We start from the raw sequence: 23913 nt of genomic DNA, 5'->3' as shown, positions 1-23913 counted from the left end.
TAAAACTATTTTGTTTGGGATTAAAATTTGACACGACACAACTAAGTGCAGGCTTTGCAGTAAAAAAAAAAAATTAAAATCTACTTTATTACTTTGAAATGATGTTTTGTCATCTAGAATGTTTTATTTACTAACCGGTTTCCGATGACAGTGGCTGAATGCAAACTCCTTGGAAGTGGGTTCTGTCCAGTCAACTCAGGTTTAATCCATGTCAGTGTGTCTGAATAGAAAAATAAGCAAAAATAGGGGTATTTTCTATCAAACTGCTTTGGACAAAAAATACAGCAAACTTCAAGTCTGGCATTATGATTGTTCATTCATTGTACAAACAAGGTGTGTTTTCATTCTGAACATAAAATCAATTGAAGAGAGTAACATTATTAGCAATTTTATAGAAGAATATTTTTGATCTATTCAATTTAAAAGAATTATAAACATTACAAAAACAAAGGAAAAAAATCCATTAGTGTTCATCAATCTTGAGAAAGTAAGTTTTCTATCCATCCTATGAATATTCATGATATTGCAGGTTTGAGGTATCATTGGTATCATTAAGTACCTTTCAGCCTTGTAGGAAGCACAGGGCATTCAACACAGCCAGCATTTAGTGTAGCTGTACAATAACTTGACAACATCATCATTTAAGCTGAAAATCTACCAAATTGTAAGACCTTTACTAATTTTATCATCTCTGCTCTTGTTACTGCTAGTACTAAGGACTACTTACATCAAACACTTGATTGTGCACTGGCACAATCTTATAATTATGTATTCAGAAATTGCTTGATATTCACTCACAGATCCTCCCAATTTATTGCACAACAGGATTTATTCTCTCATGTCCGATGTTAATAAAAACTCAACTCAACACTGATCTTTCTATCTTAGAATCTAATCGATTCTTTTCCTCATAGACTGTTTAAGGGCAGCTCACCCATGTTGAGTTGCCAAAGGTCTCCAAGTCGGCAGCCACTCATGCCGCCATAGACCAGCAGCCGTGACAAAGAGCTATCCTTGGGGACGTAAGACACACAGGTGTGTGACTCCCTGGGTGGAGGGGCCGGGCCAGTGGTCAGTGGGATGTCCCAGATCATGTTTGAGTAGCCTGACCTCAGCTCCAATGAGTATAGATCATTGAGGTACCTGTTTCAAGACAAAGTGATCTTCACTGAATAATACACAGATGTAGAACTCATACAATTTGTGTCTTCTTTGGAATTTAAAATGGTCAGTGTAACATTGTTTCTTTTTATCAGTGGAAGTGCACATATCTCACAGGGCTTTCCTTTAGATAAATTCATCTACAATGGTGGCAACTAGAAACTGTAATTTGCATTTTTTTTTACTTCCACAGAACTTAAAATAATCAATGGTGACTTTTCTCTGAGTACTGCTCATTTAACACAGTTAGTCCTTCATAAAATTCTGAAACTTATCAAGAATTTGGTAACTGCCAACTGTTGCATGCCAAATGTTCAACATAATAAAATCCATACATGCAACACAATGATAACAATGCCACCAATTGCCTTATATGGAATTTTTAAAAAAAGAAGAAAAGAAAAAATATCAGTGGATCAAGGGTAGAAAATAGTGTAATTGGACATATATGAAAGGCAAGAGCTCCCGGGTATGGCACATACACTATTACACTTTGGCAAGTAGAGAAACTGTAAGAAAAGTAACAATCAAGTCAGAAGAACTTCTTTGGCCTAGTTTAGACAATACAATACAAGTTTTATATAGCATGTGACTTTTCTATAATCAATTTTGCAGGAATAATGTAAATTTCAGAAACCATAAGCAATTAAGAATCAATGTGCTGCTTCAGGATCACTAACACTAACATCATGAAATACTGGGCTATATACTGCACACATCTGGACAACAATGAAGATGCTACTTGTAACAAAAGTACAACTTTTTGCCTACCAGCACAGAAATGCACCATAGGACTACACAATTATGGCTCAATAAATGAGGACTGACCGTGGTATATTGTTCTTTGGATCATCACTGTCATTGGCCAGGCCACCAAACAGATATGCCTTGCTGCCCAGCATTGTGAAGGTGTGGCCAAGGCGGGGACAAGGGGGTGGGGCATTCTTTGCTGTCTTAGGTTTCAGTCGCTTCCACTCCCATCTGCTAGCCTGCAGCTCATACAGCTCATTGGAGTATTTACCATACTCCACCATCCCACCAAATATGAATAGCCTTGTACCATCACTGACAAAGCCATATGCAGCACAGCCAGGTGGGATATCTCCCCTTACAGCGGGGACAAACCATTGGTTAGTGGCTGAAAATAAACATATGTATAATACTTTGATATCAAAGGTTTCAGATTTCACTACAATGACTTGTAAATCTTTTCAAACAAACCAACACACACCAAAAAACAAAAACAAAAAACAAAAATGTAATTCATTTGACATCTAAAACAAAGTTACCATAACTTCCCTAACGCAACCACCATCAATGTGCCATAACACACCTCTTGACACAGATATGTACTCTCAAGCTCACTAACTGCTAGAGCAAAGCTACTTCTTAACTCTTTTGAGTTTCACTCATAGTAATTGTTCAATTTCTCGCCAACATTTTAATAATAATTACTAAATCATGAATTAGGTACATTTTGTCTTTCATAACTTATTGCAAACTTGCTGTAGTTTAACTGAATCTGACATTTATATAAATTTAATCAAGATGCCATTCTAGTCACAACACCAAGAATGGTAAGATGCAATAAATGGGGAAAAGTAATTTACAGTGATACTACAGTGCATCCAACAAAATTACACTGATCCACCACAATGTGGCCTGTACTTTATCAAAAGAAGAAGAAAAATATGATGAAATGAAAAGTAACACAAAAGACAATAAACAAAAATAGATTTCTTAACATGGTTCAGTGTTCAGTTGAATCAGTTTTACATTTTGCACTTATTTAACTCAAGAAAGCAACTTACAAAAAGCAAAAATTGGCATGTATATCAAAGGCACAAACGAAAAAATCTGTACCGGCATGTTGCGAGCTGGATGAGTAAATTCATAGACATATTCTTGATGTGATTCCGTTAAAAAAAAAGTTCAATCTCGACTCAATCAATTTATGGTGGAAAATAAGAGTCTAAAATGCGGATTATTATTAGTAAAAACTCCCTTTTCCGAGAGTTAAATGTATTTTCAAGCATAAAGTATATCCAACATATCATTGATGTGCGTAATCTATCTCAAAATTTCGATTTATAGCAAGGAAACCTGCTCTCGACACCAATGATTGAAAATCAGGAAAATTCGGTCGCGCCAGCGCAGTGTCAGCCAATTTCAATGGTAAACAATGTAGGCCGCCATTTTGAATTTTTTGTCAACGATGATAATATGACAGATTACAAGTAAATCTGACGTCAATATTTAACCATACTGCATGGTTACATAGGTGTCAAATAATTCTGCGGAACTGTTCAATTTCAGAGAATGATCAACCTTCATGAAACGAGAAAAACAGTACGCTTCTGAATGACAACAATGGAGCGCCATCTTGAATTGGTCCGAACTCGACCAAAATTTCGAGCTCACCTGTATTGTAAACGTGCAGTTCATCGACGATCCCCTCATTCCCACCACCGAAGACTACCATAAGGTCTTTGATGGCGACGGCTCGATGTCCATGGCGAGGTCGGGGGCTTGGACCAGTAGTATTTGTCACACGCTTCCATTTTAGTATGGGAGCCGCCATTTTGTCTCTTACCCACAATGCCTCAGCCGAGCAGCTGAAAAACAGTTACCTTACCCGGATGATTAATTATAGCTTTTCTTTTGTGAGGATTTTTATTCATTTAAAATTATACAAATATTTTAGAATATCAAAATAATATTTTGATAACTAAAAAAAAATTAAAATATTGTTATATATGTTGCTAATGAATAAAAATATATAAATATATTACTATAAAAATGACATACCTATAACTGGCGCTTCACCAGCGAAATGTGAGGAATTATTTCCCACGGTAATAGTTGGTGATCATAACCAAAAAAAGTAAGTCGCCATACATCATATGTAAACTTCTTTGTTAATTTTATCATCAACACCTATTTAGAGTAAAAATTTATTCTAAACAACGTCTATAGAAGCCATAATACAAGTGAGTTATCTTCTTTTAGCGGATGTATATTGTCAAATCACACAGATGCTACTGAATATTCACAAAATGTGAACCAGTTTCTGCTCTATGATTGGTCAGTTAAGGGAGGCGCGGTGTAGAAAAAAAAAGAGTACCTCGGCGGAGGCGGCGTACTCAGCTCGGCCCACTCGCTCGATCCCTCTGTGTTGCACGCGCACTACACCTGCCCCAAGCTCCATCTCCAGGTTAGGGTGTTGAGCTCGGCCCTTCACTTGTGCGACTCTTGCGCGTGCTCAGTGGGGGAAAAAGCGACAACCAGACTCCATATCAAGTTACTGGTTACTAGCCAACGACGCGCAAGCAAGTGAAGTCGCTCGAAGAAAGTGAATTGAGACCTGGAAGGTGGTGGTGGGCGTGACCCCTTTTTGTCTGGTGTACATCAGGGACCACATAATGATTATTGATCGCTCAGTGTTCATCAGGCGCCAATACTTCATTTACAAACGTCTTTTCAACATCTTATCTATTGCTTTGTGTCTGTGTTTTTAGTCTGAATACGAACTTTACTGTAGAGGAGATGAAACTGTCAATAAAAAGGCAAATTCACTTTTGTCAGGATAACTACCATGACTACGTTGTACGTACGTTGGCATTTAACACTTTCTCAAAATATCGATCTCTCAATATCAGTGATTTGTGGACACTATTTCGTAACCGTGAGTTGTTCTGTTACATTGAATGTGCTACTACGCCCAAATGGCGACTTTTCTTTTGAGCTTCTATATGTTGACATTCTATGAGCTCCCTCGTGGAGACATTAATCTTTTTTTTTTAGAATTGCATGTCATCATCTCACAAAGCAACGAGTTGATTTCCGTTTGTTCAAAGGAAATTCATTGTGTCAGTAAACTCAAAAGCTATACAACATCTGTTCATTACTGCTTACTATAGGATGTAATGTTAAAGATCTGTTTTTTTCCCTTTTTGAATTCATTAGAAAATGAAAATTTGTGCTGAAGAGAATTGGTATACAACCTGTGTATATGTTTATATACAATGAAGACTTAGAATCCATGTGTGTATCATCGACTTTTAATTTTCATCTAAAGTATGTTAACTATATCAATGTTCTGAGAAAGCATGCAGCGAAACTCTAAACTGCTTTATTCTATTTCATTTTTTTCTGATTCAATTACTATGTCTCTTTGCATTTTCTCATTTCGTGACGAATTAATCACTTATTCACATGATGATTGTGTATACTTCGTTGTCGTCAACTCTGCAAGCAAACAATAAGCCTCAAATTCATGAAATTCTTCCGTCGAGTTGTTTTTATTGTATAACTGATTGACAAAAATTGCTAATCAGTTGCACACAATGTTGTCAAATAAATGCGACATTATTCTTATTATGCACTGGGTTGGAAATCCCTCGAAAAGAGAAGACATCATCATTCTGTTATATTTATGTACAAGGTAATGCATGAACTAACTCCCTCGTACTTCCGTAGTGAATTCGACCTTGCTCCCCAACATTACTCTTCCCGACTAGGCGAAAAACTGCTTTTACCGAAACCACGAACAGGATCTCTAAAGAAGTCATTTAAATACCGAGGTACGAAGGCATGCAACGCCTTACCTTCTAATATAAAGTCTTCCACCACAATTGATGTTTTCAAATCCAAAATAGCATTAAATCCGTAAGAGTTAAATTTAAACTTATTTATGATCTTTTGTTTTTATTCTTTCAGCCCATGAGGTAATAAAACAAGCTATTCAACTACTGTACAAATCTTGACCATGACCACTTCATATTTTCCGCTCGCTAACAATTGTTGTTCAACCCTCGTATTTGATTTTCTAATTGCGTTTTTACTGTTTTCAGATTTATGTCATACTTGTTATTCAAGTTTCATTCAATTGTTTTCTTGAAGTTATACACGACGAGATATAATCTATTTTGGTGTAGCATTTTTTTTCTTAACTTTTTTCTTTCTATTTCAGTAGTGCGATTGCATGCCTAGTACTAATTTTCACTGAATTGTTTTATTTATTCTTTGAATTTCCTCTTGGATTTCTGTGATTTGTTTATGATTTTAAACCTATGTAAATGAGTATTTATGCAATCCGTATCAGTTATACTAATATTTTATTATTTTTTTCTCACAACTTATGACATTTGAAATTCCGAATCAGCTTTCCCACCCAATTCCACATTTCAAAATATTTCTAATTAATATTTACAAATGTACCTGTTTTATTCACTGAATTATTATCCTTTGATTTCGATGCGTTTTTACAGTTCTAACAGTTATTTCATACTTGTTATTCAAATCTCACTCAATTGCTTTTCTTGAAGTTATATATAAAATGTGATATAATCTGTTTTGGTACGTGTAGCATTTAGAAAAAAAATTGTGATTTTAACCCTATGTAAACGAGTATATATGTAATCCGTACCAGTTAATACTATTTTGTTATTTTTTTCTCACAACTCATGACATTTGAAATTCCGAATCAGCATTCCCACCCATTTCATATTTCTTAAAAACTGTATACAAATTGTACCTGTTCTATCCATTGAATTGTTATCCATTGATTTCGATGCAATTATTAGGCTATATGCCTCACCTTTAGTTTTCCTTGACATATATATCACTTGTCACGAATTTTAGTTTTCTTAAGTTGTCATAGATCCATCTAAGCATTTTGTACAAGTCTCCAGTTTCTTTTTCATTCGTTTACTACGTATTTCTATCTAAATTTATCAAAATATCTACCTTACAACAATCTGTTTTTTCTGTCACTGCATAAATACGATTGAGGATTTTATTTCCTAACACTCCACTTTTATATTTAAACATATTCTGATTTGTTCATTGTTATATTTAATTGCCTCTAAGACCTTTCCATTATCCGTTGTTCTTTTTTTCTCTCATTTTACTATATGTGTTTCCACCTGCATGTTTGCATAAACGTTGGTTTCATTTTGTGCGTGTCCATTTTAAATTGTAATTCATTGTAGTGGACCCCCATGGAAGAACAGCGTTACCATGTTGACAACGCTGAATATTGGCAATCCACCCGTATTTATTATTTTGTTTTTATACGGAAATAAATACCATCCCTATACCATACCATACCATACCATACCGTTGAGACCTGAAAGAAGCCCAGTCTAATATTTGCATTGATAAGCCAAGATTCATTACTCTGTTTGTTCAAAGATTTGTTGAAACTGGTGAAAAGCTTTCCTCTTTAGAATAATGATGAGATTCACTCTGAAAAACAAGACAAATGAATTGCTTTCATTAATCAATAGTATTGCTTGTCAGTAAAAAGAACATAGCCCTTGGGAAGTGCCCAAAGTTATACCCCTACCCTCATGGCATTTTACAAAACATTATTGTATACCACAGGAAATTTACTTGAGTCGTGTCAGTTGTACATGCCTGTAGAAAGTCGTTCCGCCGTGTAGCAAAGACACTTTAATTTCCATTTTTTTTAATGATAAAAGAGGCACTGCTCTTAATAACTACAAAGTCAAAAGGGTGCACATTAAAGGCAACCGAGTGGCATGGGTGTGTTCAAAATTACCCAACCCCCTGGCAATATAGAAAACATGCATGTCTAATAACGCGAACATGTAATTATGTTCCAATGTAATGAGTCGTGCCTTCAAAAAGTCCCGTTGTATGATAGGAAGGGCACTTTTGTTATATCAAGAAATGTAATGTAATTGATAGAGTAGACATTGCTCTACAATATCTATCAATCTGTATATCTTGTCAAAAGGTGAACATTCAAAGGCAACCCATTTGAAGCGTCCACAGTTACACCTATACGCTCACGCCCCCTGATACTTCATACGAAACACGGATATTATCAACGCAAATGCAGTTGTTCACATTTACATATTCTCTAGCGTGCATGGCTTTAAATGTAGTTCCTGCAATACAGCAAATACACTTTTTTCATCAATGAAATGCCATGAAAATGACAAAGTAAGCATCGTTTTTCAATATGAATTATCTGTACAATGAAGTGTGGGTGTGCATTAAATGACAACCGTGTGGGTTGTGGCAAAAACACGAATATTATGTTCCAAGCGTATAAGCCGTATGTTTTCAAAATTTGATCTTGCTGTCAACTATAGCAAGGGCACTCTTTTCTTCAAGAAATGCAATGTAATTAATAGAGGAGACATATTGCTCTTCAATATCTTTACTGCCAAAAGAGCGAACATTTAAGTATCCATTGCTGACGGACCCTTGCTCTAAACAATGATTAAGTGGAACAATTCTTTCCTCTTACATCAATTTGCATTTTATGCGCAATGACCAATTTGGGTATCCATCGTTTTCATTGACCTAGAAAGTATAAGTTTATAAATTTAATTTTCTTTTTTAATCGGATACATGGCAAGCCGAGATTTATGAATTTTCTCTCATTAGAGGAGCTAATTTACATATTATGCAAATTTTTCTACTTCTCCCGCTGGACTTTGGGACTTTTATATAAAGGTACAGGTATGGTAGTCAGGAGGCCTCAATAGTTGCACTGCAGTGAAATTTCTACTGTTGCAATCAGAGGTGGGTTACCCCCTAAAAACTGCTAGATTGACTGGACTGTCATGAAAGTCAACACAATGTGCAAAACTTGCATAATGTTTTCTTTATACAAGCGCATTGTATATAAACCATACGGCACTGCTCAAAGCCTCTAAACCATTGCATGTGCATATTTTTTTTTGCCAGTTTTTCTTTTTTCTGTGATCAATAGTACTATTCAACAAAAGATTTCAACAGCGTTTTACGTTCCAAGTTGATTGTAACAGAAAATGAATTTCCCCTTTTTTTTTGGTATTCATGTTTTTGTTTTTGTTTTCACACAGTGCATTCAGGGTTTTTTTTCACACAATGCATACTGACAATTATTTCACTTTCGTTACTTTATTAATCATTGAAATGTATCCAGAATACTGTCAATTTTTAATAATCGCTTTCTTTGTATAAATTTGTATGCATCATTTTTGTCACTGAAGAAAGTGAGATTAATGTGATATATTATTTCAGTGTGAAAAAAACCCCGAAATATATTCGAACTGAACTGAACTGAACTGAACTGAACTGTTAATAATTGTAGGAGCATGTTTCGTAATTTTAACTTCATATTGCACCAATTATAATGGGAATTCCTGAAACATGGCTGAATGCTAACTTACCTCTAGATATGTACAAGCTTTATTCTTTCTTCGCAAATAGTCGTAAATTCACGAGAGGTGGTGTTGATTTGAACGAAGGTTTGATTTGGATGTAAATAATATTCATATTGAAAGTATACATGTATATTTTCTGAAATTGAAGTGAATTAACAAAGAATTTTATTGGAGTCATAGACCACCTAATCAATCTGTTGATGATTTTATGAAAGTTTAAACGAATTATTAGAAATTGTACAAGATGAGAAAAAAGTGTTTTACCTGATGGGTGATTTCAATATCAACCTTTTAAGAGTAGATAAAGAGCAATATGTAAATGAGTTTCTTGATGACTGTCTGCTATGTTTCCTCTCATATAATATCCTACAAGGGTTATTCCAGACTCCACTTCTTTAATTGACAATAATCTATATTTACACATGATGATGGTGTGAACGTACTTTCAACTGTGCCTCTTCTGAAATGCAAGTGATCATTTTCCCATATATTGTATTTGACAAAATAATTATTAATGTTTTTAAGAAGAAAAAATGTTTTTTCAAACATGACATCAGTGAGGTGAATACCATCAGATGTGCGCAGCATTTGAATGGTTTCCAATGGAATATCACATCTTTTAATGCCAATAATAGTTACAATGAATTTGTAAATGTATTTTTCAGAAATTTATAATGTATTTTTCCTTTAAAACGTATTGTTTCAAATATAAGTAAAAGTAAGAAATATGTACCTTGGTTTAATGATGAAATTAAAAAGATAATAAACAGAGGAACCGTTTGTATAAGCTATATACATATGTAAAAAAATCCACCTTATAGAAAATTGGTATATAAAAATGAAAAATAAAGTTGTAAACAAAATTAAGCAGGCAAAAAAGCTGTATTATAAGGTTCAATTTCAAGCTGCACATGGTGACAGTAACTTGTAATAAAACTTGGAGAGTTATCAATAGGGTTTTGGGAAAAGATAAAAAGAGAAATCCTGTGTTTATAAGATTGTTGTTGATGAAGAATTGGTTTCAGATAAGAATATAATTCCAGATATTTTTAATGAGTATTTTGTTAATGTTGGTTATAATTTGAAATGTAGATCTGATATAGATCCAATAGATCCAATTATCCAAGAGACAGTGTAATGTGTGTTGTAGATGGTATTCTATCTAAAAACAAAGATTTGAAGTGTGGAGTGCCCCAAAGGGTCAATCTTGTGACCTCTTTTATTTCATTTATTTATGAATGATTTATGTAATACGTCTGAGGTTTATATATATATATATATATATACATATATATATATGATTATATTGTTTGCTGATGACACCAGTATTCTTATGTCTCATAGTGATCCAAAAACATTACAAATGATAGTCAATAATGAACCCTTATAATTTCTGGATGGTTATATATGGAGAAATTGTAAGTAAATACGGGTAAAACACGTCTTATGATATTCACAAACACAAATGTTGATGTAATGGATGTAACCATATTTAGCAGGATCTGAATTAGATTAAACATGAGGTATCTGAAATTTTTAGGAATCACGATTGATAATAGATTGATTTGGAAAGATATCATCATATGTAATAAGATTTCCATATTGGGATACTTTTTCGACTGAAATTTCTACCCACGGTTGTTCTTAAAGGAAACCAAAACCCAAAGAGCAATATGGATTGAGTGAAAACAGGAACATTAGTAGAATACATCAGTGAAAGTTTGAGGAAAATCGGAAAATCAATGCAAAAGTTATGAATTTTTAAAGTTTTGGTGTTGGAACAGCTGGATGAGGAGACTACTAGAGGTTATGTCGTCATATGTGGACAACAATAATCCAATAAAGAAAATATAAAGGGAATTCCACAAAAATTCACTTTTCTAGCATAATGAAATAGCACTTGACTAACCACTTTCAGGAAGCAGGGGGAATATTTGCTACCCTTAACTTATGTCAGTGGGGATCAAGTTGATGGAATGCGTGATTTTCATGAAAAATGATTTTTTTGTGGAATTACCTTTATATTTTTTTATTATTGTTGTCCACATATGACGCTATAACCTCTAGTAGTCTCATCATCCATCGATTCCAATACCAAAACTTTAAAAATTAATTTCCTCAAATTTTCACTGATGCATTCTACTAATGTTGCTATAAACTCTTACTCAATCCAAATTTCTCGTTGGGTTTTGGTTTCCTTTAAAATGATATACAATGCAATTATTGCGCCTTTTTTAATAGTATTATGGTCTTTCTGTTTGGGGATGTGCTGCAAATTATACGTATTAGACAGACTTTTCACACTACGAAAACGTGCAATAAAAAAAAAAAATCAACCATTCAACTTATTTAGCTCACACTTCATCACTTTTTCATACCCAAAAGATTTTAACGTTGTATGATAAGGTAATATCATGTTTTTATGGCGCGGAAAGCTTTTACCCAATTCTCTGCTGCATTATTTAACTTTAAATTGCCGTATTCATCCCTACCGTACCAGAAACGCTGAGAATTTTCACATGCCCAAAGAAATATTTCACTGAGAAATCTGTGTTTTATCAAGGTCGGCTTATATCGAATTCATTACCAGACGATATTCGTAAAGCTACCTCTTTCAATGTATTCAAACGTAAACTTAAGAAGAATTTGATACAAAAGTATCATTCATAACTGCTCGACATGCTTGGCTGGCATTTTTTCATCTAATGATTATAATTCACTTTGTTTTTCGTACTGTCTATGTATGTAAATGTAGTGTTCGTATATCATTGCTGTTATTTTTTTTCTGTTCTTAAATCTGTATATTTCTTCATCTCTTTGTTTATAAAAAATATGAAAATGATTACCACCAATGCATTTTTTTTTCATTGTTTACCGGGCTCGGCCAGATTTTAAGGAAACGTTTAATTCCTCGTTGGCTGCTTCCCTTCAGCTTATCATATATAATTATGTATTCCATAGATCCGTCTTCACTCTGTGCTTTGTCATGATTGTTTATCATTGTCATTCTTTGATGTTTTCATGCTGAACAAATAAATTCAAATCATTTTAATTCACTTCTCAATTAATTAATTGGTGGGTATATTCATCAAATAGATTACCCGGTACAAGTGTATTGGTATGATTGAGGTGAGGATTGTGTGAGATACCAAGAGAAACTACTTATGAAATAGTACAGAGCATACCATTCGAAGAGAAATTCAAACTTTATTTGATGAAAATCAGTTTTGGAATGGCTGAGACATCCAAAGACAAAGTAAAACCAAGCCTTCGTAATAAAAGGTGGGTCCCACCTTTTGTTCGGATTGCCCTGTTTTGGCTGTCTCAGCCATTTCAGAACCAATTTTTATCAAATAAACTTTGAATCCCTCTTCTCAAAAAAAAAAAATGTTAGAAACCTAAAGTTAGGTCTCAACCAAAACTATACGATCCCTTTGATAGTTGTACCATCGCAGGTACTTTCAAGAAATATGGCTTTTGTGACAGTTATTGATATATGGGTTCATGCAAAGCCAGTTATGTCACGTCGCAACAGTGAAAATCAATGTCTGGAATCGCGACTATCTTATAGCAGTTGTCGCAAATATGCATTCATCGGGCGTTTGGTAGTCGATGGCCATACTAAAATCGCCCGCGAACGTTTGAATACTGCACTGTGCAGTATGTGTGCACTGAAGCACGTTCTGCCGACCCTATACACAGTAATTGATTGTGTGGGTTGGTATCGCGTTAACGTCGTGCGACGCCTGAGAGATGCAGCGGCGCGACTTAACCTGCCCCAACTTCCTATGGCCTAGTCCCATGCACACTAACCGCTGTGCGCTGTGAGCTCGCTCTAGCTCTGAGTTCTTTGTGTGATCGCGATGGCAAATTTGGACAATCAGCCATCTGACCAGCAATGCGCCAATGGTGCTACGAAAGGAACGGAGAGAAATTTCTCGATTTCCAGCATTTTCGGCTTTGGTAAAGTAAGTGAAAACGCCTTTGTAATGCGCATTTTCTACCACAATCATCGGTCGCCCCCTTAACCTACCCGCTACGTTTAGCCTTTAGCCTAACTACACGCAGCCGCTGTCGCTTCGCGACATCGGCTTTGCACAGCACAGAGAGCGGTCTGGTCAGGCTAGCCTTTAGCCTATTAACGTAGTGTAGGGAACAGTGAAAACTCTTAAGAGTTTACAAGGAATAAAAATAACACTGTACAGTACAGTTCCTCACGTAGTGATCCCCCCGGAGGAGAGCGATGCCGGTAACGTCAAAAAAAAAAAAAAAATGAATGAAAATAAATAAATAGATAAAAGAAAGAAGACTCCGGGCTGGACAGACGGATCTTTCTGTCTATTATTAGTATATTAACAAAAACAGTTAGGCTCTTCCCATACCACCTCCCTCTCCCCACCCACAACTTGAAGAAACCTTCCAAAAAAGCCTACCAATCAGACGATCATCGGGCCCGATCGGCATCTCAACATTTTAACGTTAGACATGATTTCCCCCCGGCAAGAGTTCCTTTTGTACCCCTTCATGTATAATGTAAAAAATGTACGTATGATGTTACTTGAAATCCCTGAATTACATAATATGCATCATGTCTACTAACGTATGTACAATAATGACTTTATAATTTGATCTACAAGTCCAGTACTATAGTAGACCACTAACTTCAGCAATTGAACAGTGCTTCTCTATCTCAGCTCAGACCAGTCAAGAAACTGCACTGGTCACAGTGCTGACTTAAGTTCTGTCCTCACCAATGTTGTTACTAGGTGGTACACACCATGTACACCCGAATAGAATTATTCAAGCATTCACAGCAGGAGGGCCCAAGGACATACAAGGACTTGATTGAGTGTGGATGCATATTTGCAATGCAGTAAATAGAGTGTTACAGTTTATACTGATAGTTACACTACATGTAACTGAAGTTATAGCGAGTATTCAAATTATATGTTTTCAGACTGAATACTCCAAGGAGGAGCACTGGGCAATCCAAGCAGCCTTGCGGCAGCGCCTCGGCCCAGCCTTTGTGAGTCAGAGGGCTGGTGCAGGTGGACAGAAAGTGAGTATCGTATTATAAATGGACTCAGATTCTTATTTTAATCCGTCATTCTGTAGACATGCTCAAATATCAGGGAAAGGGGGAGGTAACTTCTTCTCGTAAGCAGATGTACTACAGTAGAAAATAATGTCATCATTGGTCAGACAGTACAGTCATGCTACACTTCATTCTCACTGTGTGTTTGTTTGTGATCAAGAGATACTCTTACCAGTCAGAATTATTGAAAAATTTGTTACGGAAAGTTAAGTAAATTTAAGTAAATTGCAACTGGAAAGAAGAAAATCAAAACAAAAACAAAACAAAACATGACCATCTCTATTTATGAATCAATTATAAAGTTAGTGATACTATATAGATCATAGCTATGTATAGACTTTGCATCTTGAAAGAAGCATTTTTTTTTTTTGCAATGATATCATAGCACCCTTGAGTTTACTCAATTGAATTGCATTTATTGTGCATAATTTTGTACATTCAGCTGTCACCAAGAATTATGCTAATGTGTGTTATCACTTAGTGGCAGAGCAAAATACTGCATAGGACATCATCTGTGGCACATACTGTTATGACTCAATACCATATATTCCTCTTATTGTGTGATTCAAACATTTTTCCACATACAGCTTGCATACATCGAGGGATGGAGATTGATCAACCTTGCCAATGAGACGTTTGGTTTCAATGGTTGGTCACACTCTATCACCAATCAGACAATAGGTACGGCTTTTGCTTCCGTTATGATGGACTATGTACTGGTAAAAGTTGTCAAACATGATATGATTTATTTCACAAATTTTAAGTGAGTGTGGTGCAGTCAAGATAGTCTCCTAAAGTGGTCACTATTTTGATTTCTGTTCCAGTGAAATATCCATATTGTGTGTGTATCTGTGTATGTGTGTGTTTTGTTTGATTTTTAGAACAGTCATTATTGTCAAATGCAGTCATATATATATATATATACCAAGATAATTCAAAATACTAATTTATCTGAAGTCTTGTAAATTGGTTGTATATCTACTGCACGGTAACTAATTCCATTGTGGTAGATGTCTATCCAGCTTGGATGTATCATGTGTCTTGCCCTGCAGTTGCCCTAATTCATTTGTGTGTTTTTCCATTTTATATGTATCTCTTTTGTTTTGTCTGATTTCTTCAACGTTCCAATCATTGTTTCCTGATTGATTTTGCCAGATTTTGTTGACCAAATAGGAGGCAGATTCTTCGTTGGTGTTAGTGCTATCATCAGGGTTGAATTAAAGGTAAGAGTCACAGGTAAATCTTCCCATATCTATATGTCATTTCAATTCTGTATTCTTAAGCACAATATAAAAATTATGTGCTGTTATAAGAAACAGGATTTTGAAATTTTAGTATATCTAGACCATATTTTGTGTTTGAAGATGAAATCATATCAAATGATAAATTTCTGTGACTGATCGATTCTATGAAAGAAATACTGAAATCACTCAAATGAGAGTCATTGCTTTTTTTTTTACTGAAACTTCTTTAAGGTCTATCTCTTATTATTCTGTTTTGTTTTGGTTTTAAGGCAAAGCTCCTTAAGACGATAATTTATGCACTTGTGTAGTATGCTCCTTTCTGTATGGAACCCTAACATTGGCGAAGTATCATGTAGTCAATCCTTAAAGCAGAAAATATACAATATATCTGTCATATATGTATAAACATTTAATTGCATTAGGTTTTGGACTGCTGATCTCAGAGGGTAATTGAGATTTATAAGTCTTATCTATATGACAGTGTAATCTCCTGTTTATTTTCAACAGTGCACAGAGTCGAGAGCACTGAAGAATTGATATCACATTACTGTTGTTTTTGTTTCTAGGATGGAGTTTACCATGAAGACCTAGGATATGGGGTCAGTGAGGGCATGAAATCCAAAGCACTAGCCTTGGAGAAGGCCCGGAAAGAGGCTGTAACTGATGGACTCAAGAGGGCGCTAAAGTAAGCTTAGTGCATGCAGCCTACTTCTCTCTTGTTCAATACATCTCATGTCAGTTTGTACGAGATACGAAACAGAAAATCTGAAACAAACCATTCCATCAGTTTGCATGTGAAGATATTGTTTTCTACGAGAAATGTGATCATGATAAGATCTGACTTATACAGCCTGTTCCTGTTCCTGGTCATGGTTATATAAGTGCCAAATATGAATACTTATATATTGCCATTTCCTGTGCTATATTATCATGACAATAATGAATCTAATGTGCCACGAGTCAAGACTTTTCTCTAATTTCAGAATCAGTAGATCAGAGTCATATTGCTCCATCATTTAACAAATGTTTCGAATTCATTTCCATGGTTTTTCTGGACAAAAAAAAAAAACATGTTGAGAATTAAACTTTCTACAGTTCTTTATAAAGATTTGTTCACTTTCACTCATTAAAATTTTCTCTTGACTATTGTTGCTGTACTATTTGTTCTAATGTCTGTCAATTGACAGTATCTTTGTTAATGTTTTACAGTAGAGGAAATTCAGAAATTAATTTTTGATACCTTGTTGTAAAGAAATGAACGCAAGTCATTGACAGGTACATTTGCAGAGGGCGGATCAAGGAATTCCTGAAGGGGGGGGGGGGGGGGCACACATGCCCCTTTTCATGTTTTCATGTTTTCCTTTTATTTCTTTTATTTTAACAAAAAATAAAGGGGGCACACGCCCGGTGCACCCCCTCGTGGACCTGCCACTGATTAGATCAAGTTCATCCATATGTGCAAAAATAGGAAAGTGAAATTATATATTTAAGATAATAATTGTTCATTTGCTTTGATCCATACAGAAACTTTGGCAACTGTCTCGGAAACTGCCTCAATGATAAGTCTTACCTGAAGGCTATTGGCAAAGCACCAAAACCTGTAAGCATCTTATCTAAGTCATGTTATATTCATCTGACAGGAATGTCATGTTATCCAAAGTTGTTGACTTCATATTTATCTGTGTGAGTTAACGGAGGCTTCCCTTCCATTTTCCTTCTGTTTGATTCATCTTCACAATGAATGCAAAGATTTACATGTGAGTAGTAAAGTGTTTGAATGTCACCTGAAAAAACAAACAAACAAACAAACAAACTAATGAAATATTTTATTACCTTTTGCATATATCCCCTAAGAAATGAAATATCAGGTGATATATTTTGTAATATGGCTTGTGGAAATCAATTTATATAAGAATCTACACCTTGGAGGTTTGCATGCACTGTGAGAGCAGTGAAACAAAAGCACCCAAGCAGTGGGACTTCAGGCAGAACAAGACAAATATTTCAAAAGTTACAGCCATCTGACTGTGTTGGTAAAGTCAACTGATATGGTGGTCTGTAGGTGGAGTGATAAGGCCATCTTCATCAAGTGACTGTAGCATCATGGCTGCCATACTTCTCACTCCCTTTGTATGTGGCATGTCTATGATACCACACTTTTGTGGAAAGACAATCTTTCATCAGTACACAAGGAATATCAAGAATATATCATGTCGCCCAGGACAATTGAGCATTTCTCCTTTATGCAATCTATAGAAAAGATATATATTTTGGTCTTTTAGTGCACAACACCATTGAGGATTTCAAAGCCAGTGAAGTTGCCAACTTGTGACTATTTTGAGCTTGTAGCAGATATTCTTTGACAGCATTTGGTTCCTGATCAGGTCATAGGTAATCCGGAAATGTTTATCATCATGTAACACATGACCCTCCCTCACAACCATGCATACAATAACTTTTGTGCAATAGATGCAAAAAGATTCAACAGTATGTTGAAGGTGATTTTTTTTTGTTTTGTCTTCCCATCGTTCATGTTGTAGCAAGAGACAACACACTGTGTGGTAAACATGAAGCAATCAGATGTTGACAGTGATGTTGTGAGGGCACGATATGCCTCCATCAACAACCCTGGACCGAATAGCAGGTCAGCTGTTGGGGTGTTCACCCCACCGTTACCAGTCAACCGGCCAAGATCAGCAACCCCACAGCATGGCAAAACATCAACAACTGCTCATCCCTCACCCGTGAGTGGACAGCGTGGGGTTACCACAGGGGCACCTACAGACAGCAAGACAGAAACGGGCATGGGTGGGACTGAGCGACCATTTAGCCCCTCTTCGATGCAGGTTGAGCGTGCCATGGAGACGCCGAAGCATGACAGCAAAAGAGAGAACTTAACATCTGCTCAGCATAGCTCCCCAACGTGTGTTCTTGCTGATGTAATCATGAATGACAAGTAAGAAAACCTAGTTTATTAGTTCACCTCACTCCACGACTACCAGTATAAAAGCACTTACATATTAGGTACATTAAAATCTATGTAAATCAATACTCAACATTTTCAATGAAATGATATACTTTCACAAGAGGAAAAAAAAAAAATCCTCTGGCAAGGTATTGATTTAGTATCTCTAAAGCTGTTACCACAAACTAGGAACACATTTTGACTAGAGGGAGTTTGTCAAAAATGAAAATACCAAAAAACAAAACAAAACCAACCGAATCCTGACATACATGTGAAATTTCAAGGGGTTACGTGAGTACTTGCTGTAAGGATTTTGTGAAAATGAGATTAAGACACAGACTTAGATTCAGATGGATGCATTTTATCAAGATCCTATTGTAGGCTTTTGCACTTAATCACGCAGGGAGTCAGAGTGGCTTGATTTCAATTGTGTAATACAGGAAGTCCACCCCAGACTCTGCTCAAGGTTCCACTGAGGACCAACTACGGCTGAGGAAACTAAGGCAGCAACAGAAGCAGCAAGAATTCAGGGAGCAGATGAGGAAAAAACAGCAGATAGGCCAACAGAGGCCAGCCCAAACAGTAAGCAGCCCGCTATCCAACATCAAGAATTATCATGACATTTTATCTAGCTTGTGTTGTACTGTACAATAATGCTTTGTATTCTGCTCTTGTGTAATGTAGAATTACATCACCTAAATTAATGCAGTGAGATGTCTTGTAATTACGTGTTGTGTGTTATGAATGTAATATAATTCTGTTCATTGTTGTTCCGAATGCAGGACATAGTCTGACTTCCGTACACAATGACTGCAATGTCAGATACTGAGTAATTGTTGTGTCAAATTGTGTTTGATGGTACTTTATTGCAAATGTAATGTTTTATGTGACAAGGTCCTGCTCTCAACTAAAATTTGCCTCCTCAAATTTTGTCTAGAAACATCAAAATAGACAAATCACTTTGGCAAAATTGTATTTTCGCAAATTTTGATTTACTGGAATATTTTGATTTATTGAAACTGCCTCAGCTTTGATGAAAGTGCATTGTCAGTGCATATTCAAGCTGACTTTCAAATAAATAGAGCAAATTGAAATAAGCAGAATAATTAAACTTGCATATGAATTGAAAGTAAGCTGAAAGTTATGTCATATTGAATATCATATGGTTTCATGAAACAGTGAGATTTGTCACTACTACATATGATGTAGACTGGAGGAGGTAATGATGTCACTAACTTAGCAAATCTCGAATTGACCTGTACACAAAGTGATATAATGTAGCGGGGACAGGGGGAATGAGTAGAATGTGTTGGTAAATAATAAAACAAACAAATAAACAAACAAACAAATAAACCATGATTCACAAATTATTCATAATATATATACAAGTATGTGTTTATTGTGCAAACCAATACGAGAGTTATTTCAAAATCATGTGGTTGTGATTAATATAACTGTTTTGTGAAAAATGTGAAAATGAGGAAAAAATATGTAACTTTCTTATTCTTTGTGGAATATAAACCCATTGAGGATGAGCTAATTTTGCTATAACCTGCAGTACCCATGGGCCATAGACCATTTACCACTCTTTTTTTTTGTTGTTTACTCTTGTTTTCAAAGTCAGCTTGAATATAGAATGGCGGTGCATTTCAGATTTGGGCTGGAGCATTGGATACAGCGAGCATTATGTTTGGTCTAGAATTCTTCCCATCCACTCCAAAAACAGAGATAGAGAGAGAGGGGGGGGGGGGGGGGGGGGGGGGGGGGGAAGTGGGGTGGGAGAGGAAGGAGTTGGGATGAATGAAAGGTGAGCCTCTTAATTAAAACAAACATATTTCATCATGTTTTTTTTTTCTCTCCAGACAAGTAATCCTGGTGGTAGGAAAACCGATGTCACATCTGATATGAATCCAGCACTCATGGAAGACACTGAAGGTACTGTATACTGTAAAACGAGGAATGTTTGCGTGCATTTTAATTTCGTGAATTTCGCAAGTGCCAAGATTCGCGAAATTAACATGCACGCCAAAGTTCTTGTCTGCACTATATGCATTGAACGCCAGTGATGAGTCGCGAAAATTTCATGTCACGAAAAACGTCGTCGGCTTTAATTCGGGAAAATTTCATGCCGCGAATATATCATGTTTTACAGTATGAGTCACTTTAACACTTCGTTACGAGTCTTGCTTCAAAACTGCTTTAATTTCACTTTCATATAACATTTGTCCACAGAATAACACAGTTTGGGTTTAACATGCAGCATGCAGTCTTTGTGATGCAATGTGTAATTCTAGTAGAAGTTACTTTGCTGCTGAATGAAGAAACTTTTTTGTTTTTTTGTAAACTTCCCTTTTTCTATTTGAAACATTACTATTTTGAATTCTAGATGTTTTCTTTCTTACTACAGTACTACTACTTCTCTTCTTCTTACTACTACTAATACTGCTACTACTACTACCACTACTATTATTATTATTACTACTGCTACTACTACTACTACTACTACTACTACTACTACTACAACTACACTAATACATGAATACACACACACACACACACACACACACACACACACACACACACACACAATTGTGATGTGGTGAGCACGGAATGCTCCAAGTATACGTACAAGAATTTTTCAGTAAAGTACCTTACCTAAGCTGAAACTTTGATCTTCGCTGTGCAATAATTTGTCATTTGTTTGTTCGTTTGTTTGCTTCTGAAGTAGATTTGCCAGTCCCGCTGGCCACCTCCACCCCTCTGGACACTGTGATCCTTGGGGGTTCATCTGTAGCAGGAGTCGCATCAGCCCATCCTGTTACCACCACCACCACTTCAACAACAACCACAGCCATTTCAGCAGCTGTCAACGGAGGCCCGCAAGCTCCCACGGACCCTTCAGATGAACAACTGCTTGCAGAAGGTATGCATCAGTTCTTCTGACCTAAACCAAGATCCTTACAAGAATTTGTCCAGAATATACATAGCTTGCATAGCTTTGGACTTACACTCTCACAAAACTTGTCTCCATGCTTTCAGATGATCCAGAGTTCTGGGCTTCGATGTCCTTCCTCGATGCTGCAGAGTCTGACCAGGGTGGAGCGACAGACTCTGCCCCTGCTGGGCCCACAACATCAGGTGCCCCGCCCCCACTGCAGTCAAGGAAGTCAGCACCAGGGTCAATAAATACTATGAGGTCAAGGAGCCCCATGGAGGTGCAGGCAGGACACAGTGGCTTCACCAAGGAACAGGTCTGCCAGTCAGGTAGTGGGGTTGGTAGACAGCAGAGTGGTGATACCAGAGCAGCAGCAGGTGTTGCCCCCCTACACCAGACAAGGACTCATAGTGCCCCAAGAGGGAACCAGATTGGGAGCAATCAGTTACATAATGGCAATGTTACACCAGGAGGTGCACCACAGCAAGGGACTTTGGCTAAGGTTGGACATGGTGCTTTTCAGAAAGGGGGACAGCATCAACCACAGGGACCGCATTGGAGTAAAATTGCAGGCAATAATACAGATGGAAGTAGCTGTGGCAGGGGAAAAGAAAATGTTGCCGGTGGGCGGATAGTCACGAGGTCGGCTGGAAACAAGCAGTTCGATGGTGAGTCCAAAATCATCGCACCTTGATTAAATGAATTAATCAAAGAACTCGCCTACCCATCTAACAGCTTATATGAATCATTTGTAGTGGGCGAAAACAGACACAAACAAGTTTCATTGTCAAACCCCAACTCAGAGGATGAAGATTTTACATTACTTTACACGATTATGATTTTAGCATTTATTTACAGTGATTGGTATTGTTCTCATAGAGAGTATTTGGGACTAAGAGTACACAGAAATTCTTTTAAAAAAATGTGTCTATGTTTTATTTAAAGAGCATTTGATTCAAATTTTCAAACATGTTTCATGTCAATTGCCATCTGTAGCTAAAAATAAGTGTACATTGATTGGGTATATATGAAGTACTCTTATCTCATTGGATGCATTTTATTGCACTGATTCATGTAAATAACTGTAATATAAATATTTTGTGTTGTGAAGGTGATCTTTTTCCTGGAGGCTCTGTTAACCCGTTGAGGACAGTTTGATTTTGCTACAACACTTATTTCTCATAGACCCCTGCCAGAGTATACTCAGGACTCGTCCTCAACGGGTTAAACGCTACCATCCACCCAACACTCAAAGTACACGGTATCCCGTCTTTTGTTTTGTATTTTTGCATTAGATTGTTCAGCAGCCATGAAGCGGCGACGGACAGACAGCTTGTAGGTGTATTCTTGAGATGATGAATGACAATATCATAGCCATCATTTACTGAGAACTGAAATTATTTCATCAGGAGCCCCAGCATCAGGACAGTATGACAGGTCATCAGATGGGAAGAGCACAGGAAAACATTGCCACCATACTGCTCCCTAGTCTCCTGTTCTATGTCAATAAAATCATATTTTGTCTAGCCAGTAACTGGTGAGGTATTTTACCAAAAAGCTTGCAGTGTGCTTGTGGCCGATGGTCTTTTTTAACATTTCAAACATAACATTTCATGGAGATTCAGATGTTTATGAAATCTTGAGCACAGTATGATATAAAATTTCACCCAGAAAATATCAAAATTACTGGAAAGCTCACCATAATGCAAACCAGCTCTCCTCAGTATCAAGATGTCAAATGCATATGAACTACTGTATGAAAGCAATCAAATGAACTATGTAGTACTTCTAATTCTAATGGAAATAAATTCCTGGTATTCAGTGAGTAGACTGATGGATTTGCTGGAGGTATTAGACGATGATGAAGGTTGCAATGTAAAGCCGTTAATGACAGAAAGTTCTACTTTTCTGGGAGGAATTTGTCTACAATCCAAGTGGCATATGCACCTGCAAACAGCTTGCAGTGAGTTCAGGCAGCACTTCTTGTTAAAGTCCATTGGTTAAACTTTTTACTAAGCCAAATCTGCTGGCAAAAGTGACATGTGAATGTGGTACAATTTGCATGTGGTATGCTACCAACAGTCAAGACCGGTGCATCATATGCCGCAAAACTAGCAGTATGTGTATGTTAATACAATGTACATATGGTATTGTCATCAAACATCCCATATCGTTCCCCTTTAAAGTCATAATTTACCATTTGCAGATGAAACAAAGACCCAGCATTAGTGCTTTAAAATAGTTCTAAAATGTGAGTTAGAGATAGAAACAACCACTGTAAAAAAAAGAAATTGCTCAAATCGATGTTAAGTATTGTTAAATATACA

General features: G+C 36.3%; 2 protein-coding genes across 2 annotated transcripts in view; one reads left to right on the top strand and one right to left on the bottom strand.

The window, feature by feature from the left end:
- The window catches only part of LOC139740479 (host cell factor 1-like), a 32995-nt gene extending 29253 nt beyond the window's left edge, over window positions 1–3742 (bottom strand). The window contains exons 1-4 of the mRNA XM_071651074.1: window positions 3583–3742; window positions 1990–2299; window positions 935–1143; window positions 136–220 (exon numbers count right to left, since the gene is read on the bottom strand). Coding sequence (XP_071507175.1) covers window positions 136–220; window positions 935–1143; window positions 1990–2299; window positions 3583–3742 — 764 coding nt within the window. The remainder of the gene's footprint in view (window positions 1–135; window positions 221–934; window positions 1144–1989; window positions 2300–3582) is intronic.
- A 9468-nt stretch (window positions 3743–13210) lies between these two features.
- Window positions 13211–22925, top strand: LOC139740478 (uncharacterized). Its single transcript, XM_071651073.1, has 12 exons — window positions 13211–13315; window positions 14305–14406; window positions 15030–15123; window positions 15598–15665; window positions 16253–16371; window positions 17211–17286; window positions 18227–18642; window positions 19092–19233; window positions 20514–20586; window positions 21380–21574; window positions 21691–22254; window positions 22882–22925. Exons 1-12 carry the CDS (start codon window positions 13211–13213, stop codon window positions 22923–22925), a joined length of 1998 nt encoding a protein of 665 aa, XP_071507174.1.
- Window positions 22926–23913: the final 988 nt, after the last annotated feature.

Source organism: Diadema antillarum, unplaced genomic scaffold (assembly GCF_040938485.1).
Source record: "Diadema antillarum isolate AM-2024a unplaced genomic scaffold, OU_Dant_1.0 seq00000855_RagTag, whole genome shotgun sequence".
In the NCBI taxonomy this organism is placed as follows: Eukaryota; Metazoa; Echinodermata; class Echinoidea; order Diadematoida; family Diadematidae; genus Diadema; species Diadema antillarum.
This window is presented reverse-complemented; position numbering and strand designations above follow the sequence as displayed.

Coding starts and splice junctions, on each gene's coding strand:
- LOC139740478 (XM_071651073.1), top strand. CDS start 13,211: ATGGCAAATTTGGACAATCAGCCATCTGACCAGCAATGCGCCAATGGT. Junction 13,316..14,304: donor GCATTTTCGGCTTTGGTAAA/GTAAGTGAAAAC, acceptor ATATGTTTTCAG/ACTGAATACTCCAAGGAGGA. Junction 16,372..17,210: donor GGACTCAAGAGGGCGCTAAA/GTAAGCTTAGTG, acceptor TGATCCATACAG/AAACTTTGGCAACTGTCTCG.